Source organism: Leptinotarsa decemlineata, unplaced genomic scaffold, assembly GCF_025532065.1.
Source record: "Leptinotarsa decemlineata unplaced genomic scaffold, Ldec_3_MD MMD2_tig00078422_RagTag_RagTag, whole genome shotgun sequence".
In the NCBI taxonomy this organism is placed as follows: Eukaryota; Metazoa; Arthropoda; class Insecta; order Coleoptera; family Chrysomelidae; genus Leptinotarsa; species Leptinotarsa decemlineata.
This window is the reverse complement of record NW_027412747.1, coordinates 9,873,244-9,886,037: the sequence shown is the minus strand read 5'-3', so window position 1 is coordinate 9,886,037 and position 12,794 is coordinate 9,873,244. Positions and strand designations below refer to the sequence as shown.

Below are 12,794 nucleotides of genomic sequence, written 5' to 3'. Positions count from 1 at the left end.
TTGGCAGGCTATTGGCTTGCGAGAATTATATGCCAAATGATGTGAATTGTCAAAAAAAAAACATGGTGGCCCAGATAAAAAGTTTGATAAAAATCACATGGCACTTAACCTGTCAATATTTCTGTAATAAACAAAGTAAATCACAAAGTAAGTCATGACACGTGGACACGACAAAATGTGTTTGTCGCTTGTATGAAATTCAACGCGCTGAACATGACCGATCACCGCGCAGGAACTCCCGAATGCAGTTTCGGTTTTAGTTTCGGCAAGTTTGCTGCTGAAACCGAAACTAGTTTTTTTGCCGAAACCGAACTTTCGGTCGGACACTAATTAGTATACAAGTAACTCACAATATCCAATGGCATATAAGTACTTGTATTATCAGGTAACTTTTGTTTCAATTTTGGATCGTTGCAAATTATTCCAAACATATTTTCAAAATCGATGGTAATCAATAGTTCTTAAAGTTATGAAACAGTTCCAACTTTTGATGTATCACGAGGTTCGGTTCTGGTACCAATTTATCATTTGCTCTATGTTGATAGTAATAAGTTGATAGTAATAAGTAAAAAATGATGTTGCACTATTTTATTCATAAAAACTAAAAATACGTGAGAAATGAACCGGAACTGTTTTCTGGAACAATATTATCTTCTTTAAGGCTTTCAATCAGCTCTTATGACGCTTCCAACGAGTGAGTCATCTAACGGAGATTTGCTAACAACTATTCTCAATGTTGGGAAGATCTTAAGGGCGTTATCAATTAGCAACAAACAGATTCACTATTACTGGAAATATTGTCTAAAGGCAAACGAAAATGAAAGGCCTAAAAATTTATACATGTCTGAACATAATTTATTGCAAGCAAGTAGGTCGTATAAGATGTCCGAGTTCTTCGACAAGGTACACTTCAATTAGAAAGTTTTGAGTAAATTCAACAGAAATCCTACGATAGTAGATAATTGATAATCTCCCTTGAGATAAATCAATTTTCGATTCAGGAATACTTTGAAACATTCCTTCAAATCTGCTATATCGCGATGTTCTTCCTGTGTCTGAAGTCTCGAATCGTCATAAAAGACATATGAACTTATTTTAAAAAACGATATCTTACGAATAGACTTTGTAAATGCGCGAATCTAACAGAGATAGGAAGACTTGTTTTACTTTCTGGCATATACAGGATCATAAAAAATCATGTTACGAAATGAAATGTTTTTAGTGTATTGTGAATAAACTATATGTAAAATTTTATAGACGGTTCCTTTCTTCATCATGAAATCTACTCGAGTTTTATTAAAAATTGAACAGTTTCACAGATATTTCAGATAACAATTTTGAAACCGTTATACACCCCTCTTTCAGTGTTACTATCTTCATTCGGATTTGAAGGCCATTGTAGTTTGGAACTGCATCGCCAGCCCAAGTGGCTGACTTCAAACTCGAATGAAGATAGTAACACTGAAAATCTCGTCTGCGAAAGCTTTAACCAATTTAACACCCATCTTTCCCGAAAAAAAGTTTTCACTTCAACAAAAACTTTTATCTGAAACTCAATACCAAAAATGAAACTGACGATATTTTACAGTGAGGAACATGTTTTATTAAATTGTGTCAGACTCACTAATATTGTGAGGTGAGACGATCTGATAAAATGTATAAGGTCCAAGCTAATTTGGCAGAAAAGTGATTCTTAGCATCGGATATCACATAGTTTTTCTTCCAAACTAATTGATTCACCTTGAAACGCTCATCCCGACGACGGAGGTTATATAAATTAGGACTCCTATGATGGGCCTTTGTCAGACGTCTAGTGATATCTTTGAAGACTGAATTCAAATTTTGAAGTCAGTTTTTTGTTCGGGGCTATGATCTGAATCCGGCTCCGAGCCCGAAATTCAGAGTTCGCGTCCGTGTTAGGAATCACACGTTAAAAGGTAAGACCTCGTTAGTCCTTAGCTCACACAAGTTTCGACTTCTGAGGGTTGTCGTTCGTAGGAACGACAGCTGGTTAACGGAAAAACATATTTTTTAATTTTTCCAAGTTATGGGTTACAGCGGAACGGCTTGCCCATGCGACCTTCGGTAGGAATTTATCGTATTTTTTACGGTTATCGGCGACATTCGCTGTCAACATCGTTTTAACTACCCTGTGGACTCGTTTCACAGTATTTGCTTGAGGGTGGTATAGAGCAGTGGGACAATGTTTAATTTCATACTGCTTCAGTTCATCTTGGAAGAATTGACTCAAAAACTGTTTACCGTTACCAGAGATTAGACAGTTGGGAGTTTTTTCAACAATGTTTTTTTTCACTGGTGCTCTTAAAAATGAAATGAGTTTTATCCATTATGAATTTTTTCATGCAATTTTAAATTATAATTACTGAAATCTTTAGAACATAATTTACACTAAAATGGTTTGTCAATATGCTTTTTTTCATGCATTTTCAAATAAATATTTCTACTGAACAACTTGGAACAAATTTTACATTGAAACGGTTTTTTACCAGTATCAACGTTTTCATGTATTTTCAAAACACTACAACGAATGAATGATTTTGAGCAGATTTCACACTTAAATGGTTTATCGCCAGTATGAATTTTTTCATGCAATTTTCAGCGAACTCTATTGATGAAGGATTCAGGGCGTATTTTACGCTGAAATGATTTTTCGCTAGTAAGCAACCTTTCATGCCTTTTCAAGTCAATCCTGAGAATGAATGTTTTCATGTATTTTCAATTCACCTTCACGAATGAATGTTTTAAATGGTTTTTCATCAATATGAATTTTTTCATGTCTTTTCAAATCGCACCCACGAATGAATGATTTACAGCAGATTTTACACTTGAATGGTTTATCGCCAGTATGAATTTTTTCATGTCTTTTCAAATAACGTTCAAGATTGAATGATTTAGAGCAATTTTTACATGGAAATGGTTTTTCGCCAGTATGAATATTTTCATGTATTTTCAGAGCATAACAATGGGTGAATGATTTAAAACAGATTTTACACTGAAATGGTCTTTCCCCAGTATGAATTTTTTCATGTCTTGTTAAACTACTAGAATAAAAGAATAATTTAGGGCATATTTTACACTGAAATGGCTTTTTGCTAGTATGCAATCTTTCATGTTTTTTCAAGTTACTTCTGTAAAAGAATGGTTTAGAGCAATTTTTACATGAAAATGGTTTTTCGCCAGTATGAATAATTTCATGACTTTTCAAATGACTACCATGACCAAATGATTTGAAACAGATTTTACATTGAAAGGGTTTTTCGCCTGTATGAATTTTTTCATGGCTTTTCAAATGACCACAATGACGGAATGATTTGAAACAGATTTTACATTGAAAGGGTTTTTCGCCGGTATGAATTTTTTCATGATCTTTCAAATGCCAACTCTGAAAGAATGATTTAGAGCAGCTTTTACACTGAAAAGGCTTTGAGTCGATATGCTTTTTTGAAATACTACTTTTAACCGATGACACTGGGAGTTTCTCATTATGCCAGTTTTCAACCAATTTCACATCAATTCTTTCATTCAAATTTTTTGAGCAATTTTCGTTTTCCTCATGAAATCTACCCTCTCTAACTGAACTCAAATAGTTTCCAGAACTAAATTCATTAATCTCCTCTCCATGTCCAAATAGTTTTCCATATGGCGTTGATGACATATTTTTATCAGTAACCTCTTCTTCCTTCCCAACAACTGTTTCTTCCTGGGTTTCATGAAAAAGGATTCCTGAATCTGTAAAAATACTAGTTTCATTAAAAAGGGAGAGCAAATTACTCCACACTCAAATTTACGTTTGAATATAAAACATGTATTACATATTTTCAAATCAAAACATGTGCAAATATTAGCCACTAAATAATTTGTTTAGATTTTCTAGTTGAAATTGAACAACATTAACGAGGTTCATTACATGGCAAACATTGAATAGATTCCTAAGAACTTGACTTGATTTCACAAGCATTGATACTATAAAAAATAAATATAAAGAAATGAACTGACACCTATCAGAAAACAACTACTCCATTGGCTCATATCACGAACGGCGTTGGATTATATCCGATAGGCCTCAGTGCAGAAATCTTCACAGAAAATTTCCTGCATATGCAATTGGCAATACAACTGAAAGAGTTGATATTCAATTTTGGAACAGGCACACTTGCAGACCGGTTTCGGGCTCCTTAGCCACTCGTCAGTGCAAGATAGTGACCATCATCGACCTAAAGTCAATGATATTCCATAATTGAAAATTGAAATTCTTTCAGAGTATTTCATTCCTCGTCTTAAGCTCGAAACCGGTCTGCAAGTGTGCCCGTTCCAAAATTGAAGGTCGACTCTTTCAGTTGAATTGCCAATTGCATATGCAGGAAATTTTCTGTGAAGATTCCTGCACTGACGCCTGTCGGATATAATACAACGCCGTTCGTAGTATTAGCCAGGGGAGTAATTGTTTTCTGATAGGCGTCAGTCCATTCAACCTACTGTGTAGGTATATCCGAGACGGGCTTGAACATTAAGTTCATTTATTTAGATTTGTTTACTGTCCGCCTTGAAGCATAGCCCACTGACTAATAAGAAAATATAAAAAAATAAGTTTTTCACATTATTTGTACCTGTTATGAAATTGTTAACAATGTACTATATCTGGATCCGTGTACAACTATTTAAATTTTCTATTGTTGTCATATAATTTTACTGGTACATCAAGTTTATCATCAGTGGTGCTGTGCTGAACCTCGAATGCAGCGTTGTTTTCAATTATTCTTAAAGGACAAGTCTGAGTAGAAGAGAGCTTGGACATCTCTCTGTATGAACACGCCATTTATGAGGTTACTTGTTTTTGAACTTTGTTATCAACTAGTTGCCTTACAGTGAGAGTTGCAGAGAGACAGGGATGGTCGATGGTTTGCAACTGACAAAGAACAAAAATTACTAACAATTTCTTCTTTATTCATACTCGAAACTGTGTGCCTAGTACAATGGTCCACAACAGACGGACCGCGAAAGGTCGAACATCGGACCGCCAAATATTGTAATATTTCTACCAAGTAGAAATCAACACATAGATATGGTATACTATACCTTTATTAATTAAAATAATATTTTTGAGTCACATATAATTCAACTAAGTACTTATTTTACTTCAATAAGTTGCATAGTTAACCTGTTTTACAAGTACCTACAACAAATATGGTTTGATTAGTTTTCTATCTAGCCTGTGTGTGTGTGTTTGTATCAAATTAGTTGATGTTGTGGCAGAATGGACAGGTGTAGCTGCCAAGTTGTTGAATATGTCAAAGTCATCACTTCAAATAGAGATAATTGATTTGCAAGATGTGTCTTTGCAAATGTATAAAACGGTATCCACTAAAGACTTTTTGGCCAAACATGAAAATTGCAAGATAACTAGCTTGAAAAATCTTCTTCAAAATTGAATTTTTTGAAAAACATATATCGTTCGAGATTAACGGACACCCTCCTAGAAAACACACTTGAATTTGCTATTCCTATCGAGAACCAAAAAATAAAAAACTGGCTCAAGGCCGTCAATGTAGTTTATCACATTAATTTTAGGTCTTGTGTTTTATAATTCAGAATTTGATTTGAAACCAAAATAATACATAGGTAGCACCTAATTATTATCCATTGTTTTTTCTAGACCTCGTTAAAATTTTCTCACAATATCCGGATCCCACCCAAAACTACTTGCCGACCCCTGGTCTAGTACATAAGAACAAATCATCTTACCATGTTGTTGTTGGTTTCACTCGCCAAAAGACAAATTAAAACTGCCTATTCCATCATCAAATTTGATTAAAAACTCATTGATCTATAATACAGCTAAATATATAACCATCTACCGACAAGTTTTAAAGATATCCAATCACCTTATCAGTTCAGGAAGTCTGTAAAGCAAGTTCTCATTGATCAGGTGTTTTATAGTGTTCAAGACAATTTTGATAAAGATATGGATGGAATTATGATATAAAATTATTCCCTGTTCAGTCATTGCTTATGATGATTTTTAAAAGCTCCTGCAATTTTGAAAACAGTATCTGATTATCTAATTCATTTATATATTTTATTTATTTACTTCCTTATTTATCTTTTAATGTCTAGGATGTATATAAATATGTATGTGTGTGGTATTTATGTGCATATCCATTTATTTAATTTATATTTACATTAATATCCTTATAACAATTATTTTTATATATTCCTAAATGTAAGAAAATTATTTTAACCTATATTTGAAAAATGATTATGTGTTGTTTACAACTGACTCTTTTTTTTTGGTTTCTAACTATTTATAATTGCTTTGTCTACGAGATGTTCATCTTTCGACAATAAAGTATACTTTATTACTATTATTATAACTTCTTGAAACCTCGTTTAACTTTGAAACTCACGGACTGAGTCTTCGCTCGAGTATACAAAATATCAAAATGAAACAGGGTCAAAGACTGAACCTTGCAGAACCACGGTCTTAATGTTGACTTGATGAAAGAAATATTGATTGAATAGATCTGGCCGATACTTGAAAATCCTTTTAAAACTCATTAGTACAGTTTAATGTATGATTTCCACTATAAAGTGTTATACAAAAACCGCGGTTTTTGGCCATTTCTTTTGGTGTTGTTTAGTTGTGCACGTTGCTTGAGTAGATATGTCTTGATGATGATGCTGATTTATTTTTTCTAACGACCGTTGGCTTGCTGTATAACAGAATTCGGAGAAAAAAGAAACGCATCCAATGATAAGTGAGAGGAAAAATTGGGGATTTTTTATACGCTTATACCAACTGATTGTAGAGTAGGGAGGGTGACTGCTGAACAGCACTTAGGCCACATGTGACCTATTGTACATCCTTCCGAGGAGTTGTCCTCCTAGGTCATCGTCTATCCTGTCCTTTCCACGAAGGTGGACAGGTCACTGGGAGACATCTCCTTTATAGATAGATAGATATATTTATTTGATCATGTTATGTATAAAATACATTTATGACAAGTCAGAAAAACAAATGGATGCAAGGTACAAAGTTTTCTATAAAATAAAATAAACAGTAAAAATTTGTAATAAGTTTACAGGGTACATCATAACATATTAACAAATTAAGTGTGGAGGTTCGGCGAGTATCTTCCTTGAGTCAAAAGTGTGTCTACGCACATGTTCTAAATATTCTGAAGTGGAATAAAAACAGTTTTTTTTTAAATATTTTTATAACTTTTTTAAAACAAAACATATTCATATTTTTAATATTGGCAGGAAATGCATTATACAATTCAAAATCATAGGAGTTTTTTTGTGATTTCATCAGCCTGAAACGTAGAGGTCTAATAAAATTGCTGTTACGTGTATATCGGCAGGTGTAGGCCAAGACTCGCCGAACACACACTTTTGACGAAGGGGGCTTCCGGGAACGAAAATCTCTGTCCTCCGAGCGCAATTTTCAGATGAGGGAACAATAAAAAGTGGCTAGGAGCTAGATCTGGTGAGTGAGGCATGGTCAAGCAAGTTCAAACCGTAATTGGTGGATTTTTGCCATGGCAACCGCTGAGGTGTGAGATGGTGCGTTGTCTTGGTGAAACAGTGCAAATGTGGCCGTTTTTCCGCAAGTTCTGTCTTCAGTTTATCAAGTAATGATGCGTAATTTTCTCCTGTAACGTTTTTTTCTTTTTGAAGATAATCGATTGAAGTAACTCCATGACTATCTTGAAAAACAGTCACCATAACATCCAGCCAAAAAACAGTATATGTTTTTTTTTGGAGACGGTTCCTCCTTTACAGTCTATGAATTGGACTGTATTTTTGTTTCAGGTGCATGACGGTGTATCCAAGTTTTATCTACAGTAATTAATCGTTGCCGAAACTCGAATTTATTGCTCTTAAACTTCGCCAACAGAGCGTTGAAAATATTAATTCAAACACGTCTTTGGTCTAACTTGAGGAAACGTGGCACCCAACACGCGGACAGCTTTCTCATGCCTAAATGTTGATTTAATATGTTACGGAATACATTCTTTTGACATGTTCATAATCTCTGCTATCACTCTCATTTTAATTCGGCACCATTTGGTGAACTTTGGCGGATGTTTTCGACGTTGGTTGCAGTTTTTGAACTCGTCTCCCAAGCTCTTACGGCCTCGTTTGAATTCAGCTGTCCAAAATTTCACTGTGGTAAATGATGTTACAGAGTCCCCATACACAGAGTCCAACTCATCTTTTGCCCTTCAAAATCAAATAAATATTGACAGCTTTATACTCGATTTTGTCCATTTACATAAAAACACATATCAACTCACTCAAACAAGTGTAACATTTGGCTAGTCTGCTGGCAGTGCAGATTGTTATGTTTTTGCCAGAAATTCCTTTTCTTGTTTTTCTTTTGTGGCGATTGAGTTACCAGCCAGTTCTGTTTGTTCTGTAGTTATTGTGATTCTTATATAATCAGAAATGATTATTGAATAACAAAATTAGTTAGCTCCCTAACTATATTATCAAATGGGAGCTGTTGGAAGGTAGGTTGCACTATTTCATTTACTTGAACTTTTCCTGAGTAGATAGTTCTCACTGATGATTACATGGTGCATAGGAAAATTAGAGTAAAGGTAGGACGGTAGCCGGTCGGGTTGACTCACTCCATGGACTGCTGTGCGAACCGGCAGACCAAGCCACAGGCCGGACGATCGATTTTCACATGCTTTCGTTCAACTTGTGTTAGGATTCACACGTTAAAAGGTGAGACCTCGTTAGTCCTTAGCGCGCACAAATTTTGATTTCTGAGGGTTGTCGTTCGTATAGGGGGGGTGCGACAGCTAGTTAAGAGAAAAACAGCTTATGATTGACTTTTAGTATGTTATTCACTACAAAAAAGCTACTGTGATAGCGAAATATTTGACACTTTTGAAAATAAAGTTTGTGAAGATCAAATCGTTAGGTGTAGTTTGTTCAAGTAACAGCAGAGTCAATCAGCAATCAGCTTTCAAAAAAAATCAAAAGGATGCCTTTTTGAAATCAAAGAAAATAATGTTTTTTACATGAGAAAAACACAATTTTAGATCAATTCTGTGAAATTTTTAACCTTTCACAAGTCAAAAACTAATTGCCCTTGAAATCTAAAATTTTTGATTTTCAATATCCTTTGTGGGTACAATCAGCAAACCAGAAATTATAAAAATCTCAGAGGTTCATGTCATATAGAAAGCCCTAATCTGTTTTAAAATCAATAGTTTTTCATGACTGATAATATGGGCCAACTCCAAAAATAATCGTTTTGCTACAATATATTCCTTCTAAAATTTCTGTCGAGTTGAAATCAAAAGAGTGACTTATCTCAAAGTGATGTGCACTTTATTGTTCTGTCGAAAATTCATTTGTAAAATCTGCAGAGAACTTTTACTGTAACACACAAATTTCTCAACTTTGGAGAGTTGTCGTTTGTATGGGGCCGACAGCTGATTAACGGAAAAACAGATTTTAAAATAGATTTTTTTAGGTATGTTACCTGAGCCAAAGTTGAGTGGTTTCAAATCCGGAGTCATATCATCAACTCTCACAGTGTAACAGTTACATGATTGTAAAGTACGGGTATTGAAAAATTCTGTTGGACTAAGCAAGCCGCCTCCACACTCCTCACAATGAGGGCCTTCATTCACTTCTTCCAGACATCTCTCAGACTTCAGATCATGATAAACAGTATCAATAACATCACTTTTGATCTGTTCTGGCCCAAATTCATTCTTTAAGGTAATTCCTTGGAGTGCATCAAATTTTTCTCCATAGTTGTGGGTATCATTCTCATCACCAAAATATTCCACTTCCTGTTTAATTGGTCTTTCACATTTATCAGTCGCCATTATCGAATTTCAAAGAAAGATGAACTTGGAATTGTTTGTTTACTCTTTCGTGACGTTGACAAGGTAAATTTCTTTCAATGATATCTCCGAGAGAGATTTAGCTTGTAGTAATTAGTGTCTGGATAATTTTTCCCACTATTCTAAAGAATTTAAACTGATGTAAAGTAAAACTAACATTAATGCCATGGCTAATAAGGAATTTAAGTTGAAACTTTGTTAACTGCCTTCTTGACAGTTGGCAAGTTGAGTAATACTTGCTGAAAGTTATTCGCCATCTATCAGTGTTGCTAACACAGACCATATACCCTAGACGGTTCACGTAGGTTACTTCACCTTGAATCCCTTTTTTAGTACCGATACAAATCTTAAGATGGCACTGTAAATTTGTTCTTTGGTTTTATGTCACGGACCCACATATATTCTTGTGGTTTGTGATGTATGTCAAAAATAAGAAGAAGAAGTAAGTGAGATTTCAGCTCGCGACTCTGAAAACGCCAGCGTTCTTTCCTTCTCCTCCTCGACGTCGAATAAGCATCGAATCAATGAAGAATTCCCTCCTCTACCCGATATATCCAGCGACAAGGTAAGTAACTGGATTTTGAAAGAAAAACCTACAAAAAAGAAAATCAAGGCCAAAAAAATATCCCAAAAAGCCATTATTGACGATGTGAGAGAAGAGGCTCGGAATTATTATACCGAGTCCGAGACATCACATCAACTTACCCAAAATCCGGTAAACGAGTTAGCCACTCCAAGTGGCAGTGCAATAAATGAAGACGTGATGGAACAAGACATCAATTTGGCAAATGACAGTGTTTCCAACTCAGAAAGCACTGTCAAATCAATTCATGGGGAGGAGCCTGGTACTCCCGCCCCCCTCACTCAAAATCAACCGGCTAAGAAAGCCAAAATTCCTCCTATTGTTGTCCGTCAGAAGGACAAATGGGTATCCATGTTGAAGTTGCTGACTCAGGAGAACATTAAGTTCTCCATAGCCGTCAACTTGCATGATGGCATTAAGGTCCAACCTGAGACTCCTGACGATTATCGTCGGCTGTCTAGATTGTTGGTGAAGGAAAAGATTCCTCACCACACTTACTCGCTCCCTGAAGAACGGCAAATCCGTGCTGTTTTCAGGGGAGTGCCAGAACATCTGGCGACAGACGACGTTCGTGAGGAGCTCGAAGCCAGAGGCTTTGACCTCGCATCTGTAACGCGTATGAAGCGTTACAACAAGCCCATGCCGATGATTCCTGTCCTATTGAGCAGGGACCAAAGGCATATCTTCGAGGTCAAGGAACTCCTGAGCATGAAGGTTCAGGTTGAACCTCAGTATCCCAAAGTTTCGGTGGGTCAGTGCCACAGATGTCAACGTTTCGGCCACTGTCAACGCAACTGTCTAGCGGTCCCCATCTGCGTAAAGTGCGCAGATGGGGACCTAACCTTTTTGCAGGCATCTAACCAGTGCCTGCAAAAAGGTTAGGACTGACCCCCCAAAATGTAATAATTGTAATGGGGCCCACACCGCCAACTACCGTGGCTGCCCGTCGTACCCGAAGGTACAACAAAAGGGGAAGTCTTCCGCCAGGAAGCCAACCCCTCCAACAAGACCTGTGGGATCTGGACGCGTTCAGGAAGGGGTCAGCTTTGCAAAGGCTGCATCCAAGGGTGCCAGCAGTTCTGCAAAGTCCGCCCCTTCTCAATCTCAACCTGGGACCTCTCCTCAGACGCAGGGGGTTTCAGACATCTGTTCCACATTGGATCAGATGAAAAAGTTGTTCGTACAATTCCCCGTGTTACAGAAAATGTTCACGGTGAATACTGACGTGTTAATTGGAACTGCCAATGTCTAGACAACCAACGTTGCCTAGATCTCTGAAGATAGTTTTTTGGAATGCTAATGGCATTCGTTCAAAAAAACTAGACTTTGAAAACTTCTTGACAGACAATAACATCGATGTAGCTCTAGTACAAGAGACGCATCTGAGGAACGAATCTATTGTCATTCCAAACTACAGATTCTTTCATAGAAAACGTGTTGGGCGTGCTGGAGGGGGAGTTGGCATTTTTGTCAAACGATCCCTTCAGTGTGTACAATACGGCATTGACAGTCCCCGTTTACACGGAACTGAGGCTGTAGGTGTCGAAATTCGACTGAGTAGGGGTTGTCATAGAATAATCTCGGTCTACAATCCCCCGAGCGTTCGATTACTCCCTGAATCACTGAATGAACTGCTGATGGGAAGCGACACTCCGACAATTGCTGCTGGCGACTTCAATGCCAAGCACAGACCATGGAGCAGAGCCACTAATCGAAACGACCAGGCGCTCCATGCGCACGTTGACAGACATGAATATCTAGTGCTGGGACCAGATGAGCCTACGTACTATCGCGGACAGACTAGGCCAGATGTACTAGACATTGCGCTTCTCAAAAATGTCTCTCTGACTAGCGAAATTTACGTTCTGTCGGAATTGGATTCTGATCATAACCCAGTAGTCCTGGTATTGGGCGATGAACTTCCTTCCCCTGATTATTGCGTGAGATCTAAGACGGATTGAGATGTCTTCACAGCCCAACTCGAAGAGATGCGCGCCCCTCCTGAGGTACTCCTCGACTCTCCTGACGAACTCGACGCGGCAGTCGAGCGTTTCGAGCTTTCCGTGAATGATGCTCTTCGAGCGGCCACCTCCAGGGAGGAGTGTCCGCTGAGGAGCTATAATGAGTTTCCCCCTCGTATCAAAGCCTTGATACGAGGGAGAAATCGCCTGAGAAGGCTCTATCAGCGAACCCTTTTCCCAGGGGATAAAATTGCGGCAAACAGGATGGCCAATCAAGTCAAGCAGGCCATCAATGACTATCGAAACGAAAGGTGGGAAGAGCTGTTGGAATCCTTTGAACCTGGGAGTGACGAGCTTTGG

General features: G+C 37.2%; 1 protein-coding gene across 3 annotated transcripts; it reads right to left on the bottom strand.

Moving 5' to 3' along the window:
• Window positions 1-573: 573 nt before the first annotated feature.
• LOC141487184 (uncharacterized) lies at window positions 574-10,303 on the bottom strand. 3 transcript variants are annotated; one of them, XM_074185961.1, is made up of 3 exons: window positions 9,521-10,303; window positions 5,764-8,244; window positions 574-3,750 (listed from the first exon to the last, which is right to left on the bottom strand). In XM_074185961.1, the coding sequence occupies exons 1-2, from the start codon at window positions 9,870-9,872 to the stop codon at window positions 8,204-8,206; spliced, it is 393 nt and encodes a 130-aa protein (XP_074042062.1). In that variant the 5' UTR covers window positions 9,873-10,303; the 3' UTR covers window positions 574-3,750; window positions 5,764-8,203. The 3 variants fall into 3 exon arrangements, with proteins under 3 accessions (XP_074042062.1, XP_074042060.1, XP_074042061.1); XM_074185959.1 differs by lacking the exon at window positions 5,764-8,244 and having other exon boundaries at window positions 9,521-10,152; XM_074185960.1 differs by lacking the exon at window positions 9,521-10,303 and having other exon boundaries at window positions 5,764-6,000.
• Window positions 10,304-12,794: the final 2,491 nt, after the last annotated feature.